Source organism: Ictidomys tridecemlineatus, chromosome 2 (assembly GCF_052094955.1).
Source record: "Ictidomys tridecemlineatus isolate mIctTri1 chromosome 2, mIctTri1.hap1, whole genome shotgun sequence".
Taxonomy (NCBI): Eukaryota; Metazoa; Chordata; class Mammalia; order Rodentia; family Sciuridae; genus Ictidomys; species Ictidomys tridecemlineatus.
Window position 1 is genome coordinate 20733065 of NC_135478.1, and position 22396 is coordinate 20755460.

At 44.0% G+C, this 22396-nt stretch overlaps 1 protein-coding gene and 1 long non-coding RNA gene across 7 annotated transcripts in view; one reads left to right on the forward strand and one right to left on the reverse strand.

Annotated features, from left to right (window-relative positions):
• The window catches only part of LOC144375030 (trafficking kinesin-binding protein 1-like), a 120906-nt gene that overhangs the window by 28802 nt on the left and 69708 nt on the right, over positions 1-22396 (reverse strand). For 4 of the 6 annotated variants that reach the window (XR_013434330.1, XR_013434331.1, XR_013434332.1 and 1 more), the window contains 4 exons: positions 20978-21056; positions 19881-20011; positions 18377-18451; positions 17538-17675 (listed from right to left, as the gene is read on the reverse strand). Coding sequence is in view for 1 of the 6 variants with exons in the window: in XM_078038082.1 (XP_077894208.1) it covers positions 18395-18451; positions 19881-20011; positions 20978-21056 (267 nt within the window). In the remaining 5 variants the exon portion in view is untranslated. Of the gene's footprint in view, positions 1-5961; positions 6913-8711; positions 8883-17283; positions 17676-18376; positions 18452-19880; positions 20012-20977; positions 21057-22396 lie in introns of those variants that run through there. The other 2 variants (XR_013434333.1, XM_078038082.1) reach the window with 2 other exon arrangements.
• LOC144375033 (uncharacterized) lies at positions 5473-10883 on the forward strand. The gene is made up of 2 exons (XR_013434339.1): positions 5473-5978; positions 8144-10883. It is a non-coding gene; the product is annotated as an uncharacterized LOC144375033 (long non-coding RNA).

Genomic DNA, 22396 nt, shown 5'->3' on the forward strand with positions numbered 1-22396 from the left:
GTGAGGCAGGTCTAGGATGAGGGAGAGCCATGTTGTTGCCAGGGTGGAGAAGCGCTGCTGAGGGAGACAGCTCACAGGCAGGAAGAAACAGGTCTCTTGCTTCTCCTTCTGGCCTCAGGGGTCTCCCTATCTGCAGCACCTGACACAGAAGCCTCAGCAGGGTATATAATAGTGAATTCAGAGCTAAGAGACAGTAACATAATAATTAGATTGATTTTTTTTTTGTCTAATCAATGCCACATATTTCCTTTGCTCCCCCAGTCCTACAGAATTGAGGGCTCTGATTCCCGTGGTTATCAGTACTATTGCTTTATCAATTTTCCCTTTTGATTTTTCAATCTTCCATCCCCTACTTAAACAATTCCACAGTTAACACTACAATGCAACCACACATTGTAGTTCATCAAGTCAGGGTCAAGAAGGACAAGATATAACCTGGACATCTCCTATAGATCCTGCACTTCTGTTTGAAGAAAACCATGAATTTATGTTTCTTTGCATGAGGGGTGGCTGTATCATCAAGCGGAAATGTTCACTTATGATGTTTGTTTTGAGGTTAAGTAAGAAGAAGGGCCCATCCCAAGGCATCAACTTCTCCCCACTGCTCTGTGCCACGAGGGGGATTTTTCTAAAAGCAAAAATAACAAATTATTTTAAAAGCTTCATCACTTAACCAGAAATTCATTATATTTAACAAAAAGGTGCTTTATACCATAGAAGTCCCCACACCAGCACTACCTGAAGAATGGTCTGAGGGCTCATGTCAGTCTGCAAACTGTCCACAATGAGATATGAATGGAAATTGAGAGTAAATGGTTAGATGCATTTTGGACAATTAACATTGTCATGAAGTCCAAGCACATGACAAAGCATGTGAGTCCGCTCAAGTGTCATGAAACACTTGAGTTGAGTTGCAGGTGGCATGAGCCACTAACTAATGATCACATTACAACAAGTGATGTTTTAAGGTTTGTTTGGCAGTCTTTAGCCAAAAATGCGTAAAAATCTGAAAACTGAAAGTGTATATTTATTTTTCTAATTTGTTTCATTTACCATGATTTTAATTGTTATCATACTTTCAAAATTTAAAGATTAACCTCATTATCTAACTTGGAGGAATAAAAATTTGCATTGTGTATCCTTAAGCCTGATTTATAGACTTGAAAACAATCCCCACTGGAAATATTTTGTCAAGAAATTAGATATATCAGCTTCAATCTGGAGTGTTAGTATAAGAGAGCTGAGAAGCTTATACATTATCCCTTGTAAATGGGACAGTTATCAACCTGAGCTAGCTAAAATAAAAGTTAAAAGAATCATACTCATTTATTATATTATAAACCTTAATACTGATAAAACAGTATTCATTCACAAGCAGGTCTAAGTATTTAGTACAGAAAATCACCACTTACCTATCTTTTTACAATTTGGTTAGTTATAGCTGCAGAACTATAAAAGTTGAATTTAACAATGAGTCTCCATACTAAATGCCCTAGGCACATTTTCAATGATTAATGGGTACTGTCTTCATAATGCTTTTAGTTTTCCCTATGTTTGTTCCTATATTTTAAAATGCAATTTAATGTCTGTTGAATCCAATTAAAATTTGATATTATATTTTAGTTTGCTTTGCAATTTATTTTTTCTCATAATTTGGTGTTATGGTATTTTATAAAAATATTGACTCATGATGAATTGATAAAAATGCAAAATATGACCAACCAGTTATCAATGAGAGTTGAGAAGTGGCACTCTATATGTCTGTAAAGCCCCAGAGGCTTGGCTGGCTGTTGATATCTGGCTGAGCCCTCCCTCTTCATCCCTGGGACAAATATGGTGGGTCGGGATTCCATCCTTGACAGCACAGCCACTGACAGGGACCAGGGACTAGACCACAGCTGATGGGCTATGGGGCCTACTTACCTGGTTCCTAAGCCCTACAACTTTACCTGCTTTGGCTGGTCGCTTCCAGTTTCTGCAGAACACCAGAACAGCTGAGAATACAATACAGTTGCTTTTTCAGGGGCCTGAGGGTGGCAGGAGACACCACTGTTGGGGGTCAGGTACCCAGGAGAGGCAGGGGTTGAATATTGCTACAGCTATTCAAGGCCTTAGTGTCACAGGTAATATAGGCCCTGAGGAGGACTGTGGGCTTATATATTTTCGGGTGTGGAAGAACAACACATCTCTTTTCTGTTCTTTCTCTTCTAAAAAGAGGTCCCTAAACCTTTGTCTTTAGTTCAGAAATCTCTTCTTCCAATGGCTTCCCTGGAAACTCATGGAAACCTTGATGGATTCTGCCTTGCCTTTCATGTTCCAGGTTACTCTCTTGCTTCCTTTTCCTGGATTTGTCTCATCTGCTATGCGTTGCTGAGCTGCTGGTCCCCAAGTTGCTGATCTAAGCTACAGGTCCAGATTTCCCTCACTGGTTTAAGTTCTTTGGGGCTTTAGAGCAAGATTAGCCTAGCATGGTGTATGCTAGATACTATTCAACAAACAATTTAGTCCTGGATTTAATCACTGTGCTGGGCTTTATGGGGCTTGAAAAATACAGGCTAAATGTTAAGGCAAGGGCTGTGGCTGTAGCTCCGTGGTAGAGTGCCTGCCTAGCATGCATGAGGCACTGGGTTCAATTCTCAGCATCACATAAGAATAAATAAAATAAAGGCATTCTAATCATCTACAACTACAAAAAAATTTTAAAGTTAAGGAGGAAAAGGGTCATAATGCCTGTAACTTATTTGAAAAGTTTTTGGTGGGATGGTGCAAAAGGAAGATGCATTAATTAGGTGGGCTAATTTCAAAAGGTGGGAAATCCCCTAATAACACAGAGCATTTTGTAAACTATTTTTAAGATGCTTTCCTTTGATCCTGGGTATGGCAGGAGGGTGTGCAAGGGGTTTCCTCTCAATCTGTGATGTTTCCTCTCTTACATCCACACCCGTGGGTAGTGGTCTTCTTGGCCAGACATGCATTTCACCTGGGGGACATCAACCAGGCCTCACAACTTCCTGCCCCCAAAGCAGAGGGACTCATTCAAATGTCCCCATGACCAGTTCAACTGCCCACGCACAGGGAGGCTCTCTCTGGATCCCCAGAGTAGCATGGAACTGAGATATGACTGAGTGGGAAGAGTGGGAAGAACCCTGAATCAGGTGGGAAGACCTGCAACCTAGGGAGTCCCTGCGGGTCTGGCATTGCCCAGTTACCCCCAGGCAACTGCAGCCACCAGAACCCAGTGACGCTCTAGAAAGGATCCGGAATGTGAGGGGCTGAGTCTCCACCATTAGCATTTCCTCCCACCATGAACCCATGACAAACTGTTTCCTTGCACAGGTGGTGGTGTAGAGGGGTTGGGAGGTTCAGCTCCTGCCCTGGATCTCTTCTTCTTAGGAAAGCAAACCCCACATACCTGATTTTGTGCTTCCATCATTAGAGCCAATTCCTTCAAGTTTTCTGCTGTCTCCAAGTGCCCTCTACTGGCTACAGGAAATATATTCCCCCATGATTTTATAATTACAACCCTCCCCCCCAACACACACACCACCTCAATTCAATCCCTAATATGAGCCTTGCAATCAGTTCAGATAATTCAGATAGACTTTTCCTCTCCACCAACTTTTCCCTGGGTGGTATCCTATCTGGGTGGAGGCACTTGCTAGAGCTGTGGGGGAGGCTGTGTTATTTCCTTTGTACTGTTTGCAAGGCCCCCTGGGACATACCTGCCTGCCTACCTGCTCCTAGGCAATGTATGGAAGTGACTCCCACAAGGATCTGGGGCCAGGTACTTTGAGATCTTCTGGTACTTCCCTGTTGAGGCCCACCTCCTGCCATTTCTAACTTTCTCATTGCCCAATGTGGTCGCTGCCCCGTGATGGGTTAGAGTCTCCCATGGAGGAAGGTTTCTAGAACATTCTCACTTTCCCAGGCTCCCTGCAAAACTAGCTCATCTGTCCTTGGATCCTCAGACTCATCCGGGGCTTTTCCTATAACCTTAGACTCAGCTCATGGACAGGGATAGGTGAAGGGCTCTTACATCTGATGTAAGTGGAATCCTTCTCCTCCACAGCGAGGATTTCGGTCTGAGGAGTAGCAGGGCCCTGTTCAAGCTTTTTAAGCTTGGCTTTAATGTCAGGGGAGTTCTGGGCCAGAAAATATGTCATTAAGACATGACGGCCATCAGGGGTTTCTTGGTCGAGGTTTGTGTACTGTTGAAGGGCCTTGGTTAGTCTATCCAAGAATTCTGAAGGTGTTTCTTCCTTTTTTTGAATGACCTCCTGCACCTTTTGAAAGTTAACAGCCTTGCGGGTAGCTTTTTCAGGCCCGCCAAGAGGCAGGATGCAAAAGGTCACAAGACTGTAAGCCTTCAGGGGTGTTATAATCCCATAGGGGATCCTGCTCTGGGACAGCATGAGGGCCTGTGGGGTGGTTGGGATTGGTCCTATGAGTTTCATCAGCATGGGCTTGGGCTAGCTCCCAGACCTGTCGCCTTTCCTCAGGGAGACGTGTATTGGCCAAGAGCATGTAGATGTCATGATGAGTGAGGCTCTATGCTTGCAGGACCCATTGAAACTCCCGAATGTAAGTGGTGGGGTCAGTGGTGAATGAGCCTAGCTTCCTCTCTAGCTGAGTAATGTCCCACATGGAGAAGGGCACGTGGACTCTGATGACACCCTCAGGACCAGCTACCTCATGAAGGGGTGTGATTGTCTTGGGGGTGGGAAGGAGTCCCTTAGACCTGGTAACAGGAGGACTAAAAGAGGCAGGGGGCAGACAGGAAGGAGAGGGAGGGGAAGGGGGTGTCTTGGCAGAGGAGGAGGTGGAGCAGGCAGAAGAGGGCAGAGGGGAAGGGGATGAAAGGAAAGGCTGAGGATCCCTGGAATCAGGCAGAGGAAGAGGAGGGTATAGGGGGAGAGAAGGAGCAGATGGGGCTGGGGGATAAGGTGGGGGTTCATCTGCTGGGTCAAATGAGGAAGAATCTGCAAAGTCAGGAGTAGAAGTAGGGGAAGAGAGGGGTTTGCAAGCAAGGAGGACTTCAGAGGGGGAGCAGGAGTAGCAGAGAGCAGGGTGTTGTGGGAGAAGGCTAAAACCTTCAAAGCAGGAATCTCCCTCCACTTTTTCAGACACTGGCAGTAGTTAAAAAGGTCTCCAAGGGGGTTTGGATCTAAGGAGCCTTCTGGAGGCCAATGATTGCCATTCTCCAGTGGATATGTAGGCCAATCTTGGGTACAGAATTTGATTAAAAGTTTTGGCTTGATGTCTGGTGTGAGGGAGAGTGTGGCCAGATTTTTTATTAAACATTTGAGAGGTGAAGCTTCAGGTATAGACGAAGAGGCGCCCATAGTCACAGGGAGGGATGGAAGAGAGAAAGAGAGAAAGAGAGAATAAGCATAAGCAAGAAAGACAAAGGGAAAACCCGGGCTGGAACGGCTTCCAGGAAGCCCAGGGCGAACGGGAGTCAGGTGGGCGTCCCCAAAATGACCAGCCATCGCCAGGAACTACAGAGGGCACTACCTGGTCGTCACCAGTGAAGTGCGATCTGTGAGACCCAATGGGGTCTGAGCCACGGGCAACCTGACGTCAGGAAAGTTGTTGACCACAGCGGAAAAAGTCAGTAATGAAAACAGAACTCCGGGTCCAGCGGAACGGAGTTCCAGGCCGGGAGTTCAGTTTTCCCGCCCAAGCAGAAAGGCAGCTTCAGGCAGACCCAGTAGCCCAGCAGGAAATAGCAGCTCTAGCCCCCAGCTGTGGCAGCAGCAGCAGAGGAGAAAAAAACCACAGAACCTCTCCTGCAAACTCAGAAGCCTCACGCCCCAAAGGGAAATGGATCACCAGAGGGTCCACTGTGACCAGTAAAGGTCTTAGTGGTGGGAATTCCCTCCCCCCAAGGAGCCTCTGGAGTGTGCCAGAGGATCAAAGGTCACAGTACCAGCTGTAGCTCCAAGGTCAAGGGGACCTTACCTATGGTCAAATCAGTGGTGAGTGCAGAAGCCACTCTTTTCTTCCCATATGTCAGAGAGGCTGTGTTCATTTTTTATATCCTTTTCTTCCTCTCTATGGTTTATATTGGATAATTTCTATTTATCTTCAAATTCACTGACTCTTCCCTCTGTCGTTTCAATTCTGCTAATGAGTCCATCCAGTGACTTCCTTTGTTTGCCTTTGTATTTCTAAATTCTCAGATTTCTACTTTTATCTCTCATGTCTTTGCTGAGATTTTCTATTTTAAACTTTGTTTCAAGAATGGTTGCAATTGCTCATTTGAGCACTTTTATCATAGCTGCTTTAAGGACTTTGATAATTTTAACATCTGTGAAATTTCATCACCGGCATCTGTTGACTGTCTTTTCCAAGGACAATTTAAATGTTGATGGTTTTTTTTTTTTTTTTTTGTATGCTCAGTAATTTTGATTTTATATTCTGGACAATGTGAAAATTATATTATGAGACTGTAGCTTGTTTAAATCTTCTTAAAAAAATGCTATTTTTATTTTAGCAGGTTATCCACCTGGTCAGGTCCTGGTATCAAGGACCAACCCAACCTTATGGGCTCTGATGACAATGTCAGTTGTTTTCAAAGAGTTTATACTCCTTGTTGGCTCCATTTCAGGCTTCATCAATCACTCATTGGCCAGGCTGGGAACTGGATGGTGATCTCTCCATTACTTCAGTTCTCAAAGTCTTTGGTATGCTAGTTAGGACCAGATCTAAACATGTCTGGCTGCAGTGGAGTAGCGACAATAGGAAACCTTGGAGTTCATAAACACATGGAGGTCCCTTTCCTCCTCTTTAACCTCTCCAGTGCTTTATGTTCTTTGTGTTTTTTCCCTTTCGAGTCCTTCCCTTAGGAACTTGGGATTCTGGTTACTCTGGTCTGCTTCACACTGCCATATTTGGGGCCATGTTCAGGTCCTAGTGGTAGGAGAACATAGAGGAAAAAAAGCAATGAGTTCACTCTCTTGAGATGGCAATCCTTCTGATCAAATAGAAGATTTGCCCTTCCTCAGAATTTTGGTTCTGCCAGTTCCATTACTGACTGCTGCCACCACAGATGTGCTCTATCTAGAGAGTAGAGAAAGCTAAGAAAGGAAGAAAATCAGGAGCATTCATGCTCTCTCTCTGGGCATTAGTAGTCCCAAATTTCACTTCTTGAACCAAAATTCGGGGACTTCTCCCTGGAGCCCACTTGCAGTCTCCTGCTCTGCTATGTTCAAACCAGGAGGACACCAGAGCATGTGAAATATAAACTCACTACTGGCTTGATGTACTTCTTTTTCTGGTCTTCTTCCCCAATCTCCTTGCTGCTCTTTTCCTTCCATTGTCTTCAAATAGCTGGTCTATGTAGTCTCTCCTGGAGCTATCATCAGCTGGAAGATGTGTGAACTGTGCTTACTCTTATCTTTCCTGGAACCAGAGTGCTCATGTTTTTAAAATATAGAAATTTCCCCAAAAAATCCCAACTTCTTCTCAAAATCTCACAATGATGAGCCTGCTTTTCGGCAGGGTAACAGTATGGAGGCCAACGTTGGCATGCCCTCTCTCACAGAGCAACTTCACACGTTGTGTTATTTTGCCACCTTATGTTAGGGGAGATTGAAACTAATATTTCCAGAGGGAAGCTGGGTGGGAATCACTTGGGCTCAGCTGCATATTTGCCTCTTAGTTCATCAGAACTTTATGTTGCCAGTTCTTTCCTGCTTTCCCAGCCTCTAGTCCAGGTTAATTTCTCTGCACTCTGGCCTGAAACCTCTTCCACTGTGCTCTGCCCCTTGTGGAGTCTCTGCCTAGATCTCCCTCCACCTCTCTCTGCTTCCTTTTATGTTGGTTCTCTCACTCCTGCTCCTCACTCTGGACCAAGGCTTAACTCTGAGTGATTAAGTCCAGCTATGCCTGCTAGGACTCATCCTATGGTTGTCTCCCTGTCACCCATCTTTGAGAAAGGCACCAGTACAGACGTTGGGGCCTACCCTTGGCTTCTCAACCTACCAACCAAGTCTTGGCAGGCTCTGTTGGGACTCTAAAATATTGATGAAATATTGTCTCAAGATGTGCTGAAATTTTAAACCCCAGTCATTCATGGTATCATGTTCTTCTGTAAGAATGGGTAGCTTTTCTATTGTCTTAATTTTGTGTCCATTACCAGGACTCCGAAGATGCTTCTGATTTGGAAATTTTCCGGAAGGAAAAAGAGTTACTGACAAATGAAATAAGGCACATCTAATTGAGTTCCAAGAACAATATCCTTTTCTATCTTTTTCTTCTTGTGGCTAATATGCAAATAGGAACAGGTACAATTAGCAGTTGTTCAAGTCATACCTGCCCAGACTCCCCTGGGCTGCAGCCAGAATAATTTCAACATGCTTGATCTAAGTCCCATTCCGGAAAAGATTCAATTGCTCTCCCTTCTTAGCTCACAGGGACCGTTTTGAGCCCTACACAGGCTCAGCAACACACACAGCAATGCATCCGTGTGCCAGGCACTGTGTTGATGTGGCTCCTACAGAGACACAGCCAAAAGGAGGAGTCGGAAGAGTTGGCAATTGAAATATAATGCAGCAAGAACTATGAAGGTAATGAGCAGAGGCAGGAGAAAGCAGAACAATAGGGCTGACTGGATGAAGAGGAAGCCAGCCAGTCTCTAAGGGTATCTTATCACCACAGTGGCTCATTGGAACCTGAGTGTCTGTGAAATTTCATACTCAGTAACTTACCTAACCAGAGAAATGGACCTTGGTTCTGCTCCTGCAGAAGACCACAGCGCCCCCAAGTGGACATTTTAAAACCACTCCTCCAGGTGCCAACTTCTTTCTGTTGAGGCATCTCGCCCTGTACACATTGAACTCCAAAGGGTCCAGGCTCATCTCTTCTTGCCACCCAATCAGCTGAAATATTAAAATCAGACAATTCAGGACCTGAAACTATTTTCTAAGAATGAATTGTTTTCTTATTTTACTTTTGAACTTTTAATATGGCTACCAAAAGACTCCTGAGTTAGGAAAATCATCCAGTGAAACTGAATATAGAATAAGGATGACTGACATGTAAAATGCCTTTTGAAGAATTAAAACCAAGAGGGAGGAAAAAAAGTCCTCTTCAAGACAATTTGAAGACAACTTGGTAACTATGGTTACCTCTAATTAGTGAGCACCTTATGCTTTCTAGATTTGGTGAAGGAAAAGTGAAAGGAAAAACAATACCAAATAAGTAAAAATGCTAAGCTCCACCGAGTGCATGTAGTCTTGTATTCTGAACATAACAACAAGATCAAGTTGGCTAATATCAAATCAGCCTTCTCCATCTTCACCTTCACTTTCTCTGTCTCTCTCTGCACAACAGGGACTCATAAACTGAAATGGGGAGTTAAGGAAACCTCCATAAAGAAGGTGACACCAGAGGTCAGGTGCTGGATAGGCAGCTCATTATAGAGTCACACTGGTGCAAAAGGCCAAGCTGGCTGAATTAAGGTGAAAGTACAGAGTGTCCAGAAGGGCTCCTCCTATTCTGTGCTGGACACCAGGCAAAGGAGGCACCTGGCTGTGGTCCCCTGACAAGTGTCCAACAGACAGTCTGTAATTACTTGGATTTGAACTTGAGCAGAGAGGGAAGCTCCCAGAGAACGTGTTCTAGAATGTTCTTCAGGTTTCCTAGGAGATGGGGGCACAACACAAACAGCATATCCACCCACAAAAATGAAGCCAGGAGGAGGCATCTCCTGACCACCTCAGTCCCTTGGCCCCTCCTAGAGCTGAGATGTTATCAAAGCCCTGTCATCTGACTGAATAAGTCTCCAGCAGAATCCAGGCTGGGCCACACTTATAAAAGAAGGACAGAAAACTCCTGTGTCTCTCTCTGAGAGGTTTCTCTCTACTTCGGGGAAGAGGACTTCAACTTGCAAGTGATGAACTAGTAAGATGGGTTTCCAGTGAACACTAGAAGCTGCAGTTTACAGAACCAAATGGTTATTCTCTTCCTGACTGGAAAACAAGTGTGGAGTTGCAACTTGAATAAGACAAACTTTGGCCTCAATTGAAACCTCTGCAGTATACAATTTTTTTTTCATCCATTCACTCAAATGCTATTTTCTGAGATGATTGTGGTCCAGACACTGTGCTGCGCACCAGAGATGCTGAAATGAGAGCTGAAAGGGACTGACATCAGGCTTCATCATTCTAGTGGGAAGTGATGAAGTCAAAGCGCAAAGATTTGGAATCATTTGCACTTGGACACCTAGTGACATTTCAAATTCAACTGTGCATACTTCAACTCATGGATTTCTCCTGAAACTTTATCCACCTAGTACCTTCCCCAACTCAACTGATGGCAACTCCATCCTTCCAGCTGCTTAGGTCAAAGCCTTGGGATGATCTTTGACTCCTCTCTTCTTCCATCTAATCCTCAGCAAACCTCTTTGTCAGATTGGCTTCAAAATGCATTTAGAATTAACCCTCTCTTCACCTCTTTCTCCACCACCACCTGGAACAGAGCCACCAACTATCCTTCTCCTGGATTATTGTGCTAGCCCCCCAATTGATATGACTGCCTCTACTCTAGAGTTTATATGCATAATCATAGCAATGTGCTAGGGTCTTTGTTTCTAAACAGGCCTCAGGGCCATGGTTTATCATCACGGTTTCCTTCCGTCACTGCATTTTCGACCCTGGAAAGCCCATCTAATAGGCCTGGCCACATATGGTTTGGATCTTGCTAAAATGAAAATTTTCATTACTCTCACAAAGAATTCCGACCAATGGAGGACAAAGTTGAACTAAGTGCTGGAGGATTGAGTCACAATTATCAACCAGTAGGAAGGACTGGCTTCTTTTTTCAACAGAGAGAACATGGGGAATTGCTTAAGCAGGGGATTGAAGATTGAAAAAGCAAAAGGGAACGTTGGGAAAACATAGTGGTGATAACCACAGGAATCAGAGCCCCCACTTCTGTATGACATGGGGAGCAAAGGAAACAGGTTAGAATAAAATAAACTGAGAAGGCCGTAGGAGGGGGTCCTGAGCAGCTGAATCCAGAGCTCTGAGGGGAGAGTGCGTCTCCACATCCCTCCCTGAGCAAGAGGAAAGAGTGTTGTGGTGAGGCAGGTCTAGGATGAGGGAAAGCCATGTTATTGCCAGGGTGGAGAAGCGCTGCTGAGGGAGACAGCTCACAGGCAGGAAGAAACAGGTCTCCTAGTTCTCCTTCTGCCCTCAGAAGTCTCCCTATCTGCAGCACCTGACACAGAAGCCTCAGCAGGGTATATAATGGTGAATTCAGAGCTAAGAGACAGTAACATAATAATTAGATTGATTTTTTTTGTCTAAACAATGCCACATATTTCCTTTGCTCCCCCAGTCCTACAGAATTGAGGGCTCTGATTCCCATGGTTTTCAGTACTATTGCTTTTTCAATTTTCCCTTTTGCTTTTTCAATCTTCCATCCCCTAGTTAAACAATTCCACAGTTAACACTAGAATGCACCCACAGGTTCCAGTTCATCAAGTCAGGGTCAAGAAGGACAAGATGTGGCCTGGACATCTCCTATAGATCCTGCACTTCTGTTTGAAGAAAACCATGCATTTATGTTTCTTTGCATGAGGGGTGGCTGTATCATCAAGCGGAAATGTTCACTGATGTTGTTTCTTTTGAGGTTAAGTAAGAGAAGAAGGGCCCACCCCAAGGCATCAACTTCTTCCCACTGCTCTGTGCCACGAGGGGGATATTTCTAGAAGCAAAAATAACAAATTATGGTTCAAAGCTTCATCACTTCACCAGAAATTCATTATATTTAACAAAAAGGTGCTTTATACGATAGAAGTCCCCACACCAGCACTAACTGAAGAATGGTCTGAGGGCTTACGTCAGTCTGCAAACTGTCCACAATGAGATAAGAATGGAAATTGAGAATAAATGGTTAGATGCATTTTGGACAATTAACATTGTCCTGAAATCCAAGCACATGACCAAGCATGTGAGTGCGCTCAAGTGTCATGGAACACTTGGGTTGAGTTGCAGGTGGCATGAGCCACTAACTAATGATCACATTACAACAAGTGATGCTTTAAGGTTTGTTTGGCAATCTTTAGTTAAGAAAACCTCCATGAAGAAGGTGACACCAGAGGTCAGGTGCTGGATAGGCAGCTCATTATAGAGTCACAGTGGTGGAAAAGGCCGAGCTGGCTGAATTAAGGTGAAAGTACAGAGTGTCCAGAAGGGCTCCTCCTATTCTGTGCTGGACACCAGGCAAAGGAGGCACCTGGCTGGGGTCCCCTGACAAGTGTCCAACAGACAGCCTGTAATTACTTGGATTTGAACTTGAGCAGAGAGGGAAGCTCCCAGAGAACTTGTTCTAGAATGTTCTTCAGGTTTCCTAGGAGATGGGGGCACAACACAAACAGCATATCCACACACAAAGAAAGAAGCAAGGAGGAGGCATAACCTGATCCACCTCAGTCCCCTGGCGCCTCCTAGAGCTGAGATGTTGTCAAAGCCCTGTCTTCTGACTGAATAACTCTCCAGCAGAATCCAGGCTGGGCCACACTTATAAAAGAAGGACAGAAAACTCCTGTGTCTCTCTGTGAGAGGTTTCTCTCTATTCTGGGAAGAAGGACTTTAACTTACAAGTGATGAGCTAGTAAGATGGGTTTCCAATGAACACTAGAAGCTGCAGTTTACAGAACCAAATGGTTATTCTCTTCATGACTAGAAAACAAGTGTGGAGTTGGAGCGTGAATAAGACAAACTTTGGCCTCAATTGGAACCTCTAGAGTATACAATTTTTTTTTCCATCCATTCACTCAAATGCTATTTTCTGAGATGATTGTGGTCCAGGCACTGTACTGCGCACCAGAGATGCTGAAATGAGAGCTGAAAGGGACTGACCTCAGGCTGCCTCATTCTAGTGGGAAGTGATAAATCAAGTCAAAGCGCAAAGATTTGGAATCATTTGCACTTGGACACCTAGTGACATTCAAATTCAACTGTGCATACTTCAACTCATGGATTTCTCTTGAAACTTTATCCACCTAATACCTTCCCCAACTCAACTGATGGCAACTCCATCCTTCCAGCTGCTTAGGTCAAAAGCCCTGGGACAATCTTTGACTCCTCTCACCTTCCATCTAATCCTCAGCAAAACTCTTTGTCAGATTGGCTTCAAAATGCATTTAGAATTTGCCCTCTCTTCACCTCTTTCTCCACCACCACCTGGAACAGAGCCACCAACTATCCATCTCCTGGATTATTGTGCTAGCCCCCCAATTGATATGACTGCCTCTACTCTAGAGTTTATATGCATAATTATAGCAATGTACTAGGGTCTTTGTTTCTAAACAGGCCTCAGGGCCATGGTTTATCATCATGGTTTCCTTCCGTCACTGCATTTTCGACCCTGGAAAGCCCATCTAATAGGCCTGGCCACATATGGTTTGGATCTTGCTAAAATGAACATTTTCATTACTCTCACAAAGAATTCCGACCAATGGAGGTAAAAGTTGAACTAGGTGCTGGAGGGATGAGTCACAATTATCAACCAGTAGGAAGGACTGGCTCTTTTTCAACAGAGAATATGGGGATTTGCTTAAGAAGGGGATGGAAGATTGAAAAAGCAAAAGGGAATGTTGGGAAAACATAGTGCTGATAACCACAGGAATCAGAGCCCCCACTTCTGTAAGACTTGGGGAGCAAAGGAAACAGGTTAGAATAAAATAAACTGAGAAGGCCGTAGGAGGGGGTCCTGAGCAGGTGAACCCAGAGCTCTGAGGGGAAGGTGGGTTTCCACTTCCCTCCCTGAGCAGGAGGAAGGAGTGTTGTGGTGAGGCAGGTCTAGGATGAGGGAGAGCCATGTTGTTGCCAGAGTGGAGAAGCGCTGCTGAGGGAGACAGCTCACAGGCAGGAAGGAACAGGTCTCCTAGTTCTCCTTCTGCCCTCAGAAGTCTCCCTAATGCAGCACCTGACACAGAAGCCTCAGCAGGGTATATAATGTTGAATTCATAGCTAAGAGACAGTAACATAATAATTAGATTGATTTTTTTTGTCTAAACAATGCCACATATTTCCTTTGCTCCCCCAGTCCTACAGAATTGATGGCTCTGATTCCCGTGGTTATGAGTACTATTGCTTTTTCAATTTTCCCTTTTGCTTTTTCAATCTTCCATCCCCTACTTAAACAATTCCACAGTTAACACTACAATGCACCCATAGGTTCTAGTTCATCAAGTCAGGATCAAGAAGGACAAGATGTGGCCTGGACATCTCCCATAGATCCTGCACCTCTGTTTGATGAAAACCATGCATTTATGTTTCTTTGCATGAGGGGTGGCAGTATCATCAAGCGGAAATGTTCACTGATGATGTTTGTTTTGAGGTTAAGTAAGAGAAGAAGGGCCCATCCCAAGGCATCAACTTCTCCCCACTGCTCTGTGCCACGAGGGGGATATTTCTAGAAGCAAAAATAACAAATTAAGTTTAAAAGCTTCATCACTTCACCAGAAATTCATTATATTTAACAAAAAGGTGTTTTATACCATAAATGTTCCCACACCAGCACTACCTTAAGAATGGTCTGAGGGCTCATGTCAGTCTGCAAACTGTCCACAATGAGATAAGAATGGAAATCGAGAGTAAATAGTTAGATGCATTTTGAACAATTAACATTGTCATGAAGTTCAAGCACATGACCAAGCATGTGGGTCCGCTCAAGTGTCATGAAACACTTGGGTTGAGTTGCAGGTGGCATGAGCCACTAACTAATGATCACATTACAACAAGTGATACTTTAAGGTTTGTTTGGCAATCTTTAGCCAAAAATGCCTAAAAATCTGAGCAACTGCAAGTGTATATTTATTTTTCTAATTTGTTTTATTTACCATGAATTTAATAGTTATCAAGCCTTTCAAAATTTAAAGCTTAACATTATTATCTAACTTGGAGGCATAAAAATTTGCATTGTGTAGCCTTCAGCCTGAATTATAGACTGGAAAACAAACCCCACTGGAAATTTTTTGTCAAGAAATTAGATATATGAGATTCAATCTGGAGTCTTAGTAAAAGAGAGCTCAGAAGCTTATACATTATCCCTTGTAAATGGGACACTTATCAACCTGAGCTAGCTGAAAAATAAATTAAAAGAAACATACTCATTTATTATATTATAAACCTTAATACTGATAAAACAGTATTCATTCAAAAGCGGGTCTCAGTGTTTAGTACAGAAAATCACCACTTACCTATCTTTTTACTATTTGGTTAGTTATAGCTGCAGATCTATGAAAGTTGAATTTAACAATGAGTCTCCATACTAAATGCCCTAGGCACATTTTCAATGATTAATGGGTACTGTCTTCATAATGCTTTTAGTTTTCCCTATGTTTGTTCCTATATTTTAAAATGCAATTTAATGTCTGTTAAATCCAATTAAAATTTGATATTATATTATAGTTTGCTTTGCATTTTATTTTTTCTCATAAATTGGTGTTATGGTATTTTATAAAAATATTGACTCATGATGAATTGATAAAAATGCAAAATATGACCAACCAGTTATCACTGAGAGTTCAGAAGTGGCACTCTATATGTCTGTAAAGCCCCAGAGGTTTGGCTGGTTTTGATATCTGGCTGAGCCCTCCCTCTTCATCCCTGGGACAATTATGGTGTGTCGGGATTCCTTCCTTGACAGCACAGCCACTGACAGGGACCAGGGGCTAGACCACAGCTGATGGGCTACAGGGCCTACTTACCTGGTTCCTAAGCCCTGCAACTTTACCTGCTTTGGCTGGTCGGTTTCAGTTTCTGCAGAACACCAGAACAGCTGAGAATACAATACAGTTGCTTTTTCTGGGGCCTGAGGGTGGCAGGAGACACCACTGTTGGGGGTCAGGTACCCAGGAAAGGCAGGGGTTGAATATTGCTACAGCTATTCAAGGCCTTAGTGTCATAGGTAATAGAGGCCCTGAGGAGGACTGTGGGCTTATATATTTTGGGGTGTGGAAGAACAACACATCTCTTTTCTGTTCTTTCTCTTCTAAAAAGAGGTCCTTAAACCTTTGGCTGTAGTTCAGAAATCTCCTCTTCCAATGGCTTCCATGGAAACCTTGATGGATTCCGCCTTGCCTTTCATGTTTCACGTTCCTCTCTTGCTTCCTTTTCCTGGATTTGTCTCATCTGCTATGCGTTGCTGAGCTGCTGGTCCCCAAGTTGCTGATCTAAGCTACAGGTCCATATTTCCCTCACTGGTTTAACTTCTTTGGGTTTCAGAGCAAGATTAGCCTAGCATGGTGTATGCTAGATACTATTCAACAAACAATTTAGTCCTGGATATAATCACTGTGCTGGGCTTTATGGGGCTTGGAAAATACAGGCTAAATGTTAAGGCAAGGGCTGGGGCTGTAGCTCCATGGTAGAGTGCCTGCCTGGCATGCATGAGGCACTGGGTTCCATCCTCAGCATCACATAAAAATAAATAAAATAAAGGCATTCTATCCATCTACAACTACAAAAAAAATTTAAATGTTAAGGAGGAAAAGAGTCATAATGCCTGTAACTTATTTGCAAGTGTTTGGGGGGAGTGTAAAAGGAAGATGCATTAATTAGGTGGGCTAATTTCAAAAGGTGGGAAATCCCCTAATAACACAGAGCATTCTGTAAACTATTTTTTAAGATGCTTTCCTTTGATCCTGGGTATGGCAGGAGGGTGTGCAAGTGGTTTCCTCTCAATCTGTGATGTTTCCTCTCTTACATCCATACCCGTGGGTAGTGGTCTTCTTGGCCAGACATGCATTTCACCTGGGGGACATCAACCAGGCCTCCCAACTTCCTGCCCCCAAAGCAGAGGGACTCATTCAAAAGTCCCCATGACCAGTTCAACTGCCCATGCACAGGGAGGCCCTCTCTGGATCCCCAGAGAAGCATGGAACTGAGATATGTAGAAATGTAGAAATGACCAAACAAGGAGCTTAACCCTTATGCTGTCCAGAGAGATTAACCTCCTGAAAAATCCCCTTCTCTAACACATTCCCCCTAAAGCCCCAACATGAAACAAATTAAGTGGGGCTAAAGAAATAAGGTTGTGTGAAAATAGTATGAAAAAAAAATAACAAAACAAGAAAAGAAAAGTTGTTTAGAGATCACAGACACCCAAAGTCACCACGAGAATGAGTCATAAGTATACAGAGATCCAACAGAACTGTATGGCACTTTAAGAATTCTGGAATGTACTTTTGGAGCCAAAAGAAATAACACATACTCTAATAAGGTTAGGAAAAAAAGTCATGTAGAAAATACATCTAAGTAAATCAAGTTCATAGTAAATTTATGTTTTAATGGCAGGAGTAGGAAAGACAACAGATTTAGAGGGATGGAAAATAAAGCAACAATCTGTCTTATGCAGTTAAGAAGACATCTACTGGCCTCACTTGCCCTTGACTGTGAAATAAGAGGCTAAGTATAAACGCCCAACTCCAGTGCTCACAATATCAGGCACCATGGCCATCCTACCCGACAAGCCTCCTTGTGGGTGGGAAGAGGGGTGCTGGGAAGAAAGCACCAGCTCACCATGGGAAACAGGCCCAGCGAGTGGTAGCGCCGGGACGTGGTGTTGGGCATGGTTTTGTTCCTGAGGTTCTTCAGCTCTTCCTGCGCTTCGTGAAGCATCTCCATGCACTCTGCGTACTTGTCCTCCAGCTCACGCAGCTACAGAAGACCAGGAAAGATGCAGAGGGTCAGGACCTCATGAGGAGTCGGGCGCATGCCCCCCACAAGAGCCAGAAACACACATGCAATCTAACCAGGCCTCCAGTGTGGAACAGCTGCCCTGCTGGCCAAATGGCAAAAACTCTCAAGATTGGTTTTTCTTTAACTTTTACTTAGAGTGAGTCTACAGTCTCAAAAATCTCCTAAAATACCAACAATGAGCAACGTGGATAAAACAACCTTAAATGAACAGAAAAGCAAACCAGCACACCCTGCTTCAAGGCATATCCTTGAACAGGCTCCTCTCAAGCCATATGTTGCATGGTTTACACTGATGAGCATTTACAGAGCCAAGATTTAGCAGGTGTCAGGCCCTGGGCTGGTGTGGAACATGGCCTCCCTGCTTTCACAACCAGCAACAGGGGCAGCAGGCGCAGAACCGAGGTGAAAGCTATATTAAATTCAATATAAAAACAGTTGTTCCTCAGCAACTTAGTGAGATCCAGTCTCAAAATGAAAAGGAAAAAGGGCTGGGGATGTGGCTCAGTGGTTAAGCACTTCTGGGTTCGACCCCTAGTACAAACAACAACACCAACAATAAAAACAGTTGTTACCATGGACATGAACAAAGCCTGTCAAGGGAATATGCTCTACCTTCACTGGAACCAAAAGCCCTCAAGAGGTAAGGGAGACACACCTACCTCGGCCGTGAGCTGCCGCTAGGCATCCTTGGCAGCTCCCAGGTGTTGGACGAGTTCCTCATTTTCCACTGCACACTAAAACACAGCAAAGACACGTAAGTAGACACCAGAGAAGCCCAACTCTTCCCCTCATTACCTGATCCATTAGGACCCCATCCCCTTTCTACAATGAAATGTGTTATCTCAAACTGGAGTAAAATTTTGTCTTATATTATTTTGAAGGCCTTACAGTCCAATTTCCACTCCCTACCTCCAATGTAAAGGCTGCTTTCTAGAAGCTAGTCTCTCTCCTTCCTTCCATCTTTCTTCTTTTTCTCTCTCTGCTTCTTTCTTTACATTTTTCCAAAATTATTTAGCCTCTCACAGCAAAGGTTTCATATGGGAAATAAAACTGTTTTTTGCCATTTCACTTAATCTTCAAGGGGCTACTTCTACTGCACAACATACTTGGTGCACTGAGTCCAAACAAATACTAGGCAGGTGATTAAATTAAAGTTCAGAACTTCACATCAACAGCAACTTTTTATTTTATTTTCTAAATAATTTCCTCCCATGGGATTTCTCATTGGCCAGAACTACCACAAGGACAGTCATAACTGCATTGTAAATTATCTTAGTTGAGCTCATCAAAATATAAGAATTGAAATCCATTTAATTACAATAAATGAGGAATGGACACACAACAAGTAATATCTACAATAGTCCACCCTTTGACTACCCAACATCATCTATATAACTCTTCATGACCACAGAGTGAACCCCAATCCTTACCCCAAAAGCTCATCAAAGTACTGAATCTACCTCAAAGTGGAGACCTCTGGATGAAGAGCACTGTGCATCATCAGGTCTCAATTTGGATTCTGGGGAACTGGTAACTTAGACACTTTCAAATACATGCCCTGAGCACATCATATAGAAGTGTTGAGACATAATAATACCACCTCCCATTGAGAAAAGAGGAGGAAGGAAAACATAGAGTGGCAGAAGCAGAAGAAAGTAGAATTGGGCAGGCAGAGAAAAATTTCTTATTTTGTAAGTACAGAAACTCTCATTACCCTGGCCTCTGGCCTCTGGAGGAATGTTCCTTCTCTAATTAATTAGCATGGCCACATCTAGGAATGTCACACTCAGAGGAGGATGTACTCATGGAAGGCTGCTCCACTCTAGTAACCCAATTCCTGCTGATGTAAATTTGGGTGCTGGGATTGCATTGAGGACTGAACAACCACAGGCTATTGTCAAGCATAATTACTGTGGCCAGTATATTAGCTTCTAATGAATTCCTGCAGCACCTTTTTTGATGAATTCTATTAATCTGTAGATTATGCTCAGGAGGTAAGAGGTTATGAAAAGACCCTTTGCCAACTCAGGGCCACAAGACATTTTATTACTGAATCCACTAAGCTTTTTCTCCAAAGGGGCAACACACACTCTTCTAGAGTAATGGCCCCTTCCCATCTTGGCACAACCACTGTGGTGTTAGCCAGAGTGACAGAAGCCTTACAGCTTTTGCCTTTTTCTGCAAGTCGACGATCTGTGACAGCAGGTGCGTGATCTCCTCTTGCTGGCGGGCAGCATCTTCAGTCTTCTTGGCCAACTCCTCTGAGATGCTGGCAATCTGCACGTTGGCATCCCCTTTGACAAAGAAATGACAAAGAGTAGGAGAGAAAACTACACACACAGACCAGAGAGAGTGGTTTCCTGGTGATTCACACATGAAAACCCATCTTTATGGGGAGGAGTACAGAGGGTACATGATGAAGGGATGCATAGTGACTGTGTTCTTCCATGGTGAAGCAAAGTGGCTTCTCAGGACTCAGTCAGTCATGAGAAGGGACATGATCTTCCCATGGGCTGTCATCCTGGGCCTAACCCCACTGATCATTCTGTCTCCTCAGAGCCAATAAGGCAGGCACTGGAGACACCAGAAGGAGACACTCCAAACATGGTGCATCTGGCCAAATCTCAACATTCCACACATGAATGGATACATGTCACCAACATGAAGCCCTGCTACATGTACCTTGTTTTAGAAATCCCAGTTGCTGATGCACACTACAATTCCCTTTGGTTTTCATTCCTATTCAGACATAACCCATTTTATAAGACTTAAACATGGGGTGTGGTTCATTTGCTTAGTATTTTGATGAAATGCAAAAGATTCTATTTGCCCTTTTATCTTGCCCTGCAAACTTGCAATGGAGAAAATGGTAGAGGGGTACTTATTTGCAAAACTGAGAACTCGGGCCTCAATTTTCACAAATCAAATCACTAAAAAGCAGTTTTCTTCACATTCTCAAGCCAGATTTCTGTATCTGAGCCTAACTTTGGCATTTAATAATTCTAATATTCCAGCAGAAAGCCAAAATTAAATATCCCTCTCAGAAGAAACTGAGATAATATATAGTTAATGGCCTGGAACCGGATTCACAAATGGGGAGGGGGTGCCATACAAGGTCAGGTCTCCTTTCACTGATTTCAGGCTGACAGGGAGCCTGCTCTTCATCAAGGACGATACAAAGCCACTGGGTCATGACAATGGGAGATATAAGGAAGTAGAAGCTGGGATGGGGGTTGGGAGTGAGTGGGCAGGGGACATACTCAGCTCCTTCACACAGTCGTTGACCAGCTGCTGCTCCTTCTCTTCATAGGTGATGGTTTCTGTCTTTAGCTGGCAGGCCTGTAGAAAAGGCTCAGGTCAGGGCCCAGCACTCACCCTGCACTGTGACTTGCCATGCGCGTGAGGGTGAGGCATGGAGCAGGGGCAAACCCGAGTCTGGGAAGTGCTGGTCAGTATCTCTTCACCTGTCATTAGTTAGGTCCTCAAGTACAAAACATTTCCTTAGTTAAGGGGACACTCTCAAAGCAGAAAATTGAAAAACAGACACCACTAGATGGCGCCACACAAAGTCAGCACCCAAGGGCCACACACAGCAAGCTCTGTAAGATTCTACAGGAGGGTCTGCCTGTTCATTTGTCTGTCCAGCTCATAGATGTGGACACTGCTGTGGCTCTCACAGTGCCTAAGACCCTGCCCTGCCTATGGCACGCATTCTAAGGACACCCACAGGACTGCGGTTGAAGCTCAGAAGTAGAGTGGTTGCCTAACATGAATAAGGCCCTGGGTCCAATCTCCAGTACCATTAAAAAAAAAAAAGAAAGCCAGGTGTGGAGATCCTAAGGATAAGGATAAGCACACATCATATGAAGCTAACGTACACTCTATCACTACTCTGTGCCAGGCCTGAACAATGAGGTTCTGAGCTGGAGATAAACCTGCTGTGTTCAGAATATGGTCCAATATAGAAAATTTAGAGACCTAAGAGCCATCCCAGGACCCTGGTCAGCTTCCTCCAGCAAGAGATCTGAAGGCCCAATGAAAATGATGCAGTTTGAGAAAAGGTGTCTCAGAGCCCTCTGATCCTGGCCGTGGAGAGATAGATACTACATTTCTGAGAACAAAGGCAGGACAGTGAGAATCTATAGATGGGATCAGATTCCCTCACTGACTTTAGGTAAGATTCTGACAGAGGGTGGGATTGCTGGGTACTGAGAACTGGGGCATCTCCCAAGGGCTGGAAAGGCAGTGCTAGACTCAGAATGGGAAACACTGTTCCTGTAATTGGCTAAGCCACTGGCTGGCAGAGCACAATGGGGCAACCTTGGCCACTCAGGGTTGTTTTCATTAGGAAGTGAAGAGTTGGAAGAGGTGAAGTCTACAAGAATAGGCTTTGCAGAAAAGCATCTTGTTGGGTTCTTTCCAATGCGCAGCAATTTCAAGGTGACCGACAGTCTGCCCCACTGAAGGGGCTCAAGGGAGTCTGGGGCCAGCTTAGGTGGGCACACAGCCTGAACCTGACATCATTCCTCTGGCTAGAGAACACAAACCCACTGCTAATTAAGACAAACAGTACTAAATTTTTATGCATCCATGTTTTTAGAGAAGGGCAGTAGGTGAAGAGGAAAAGTGTGGGCTGAGAGTCACATAAATGTCCAAATCTTGGCTTTGTCACTTACTAC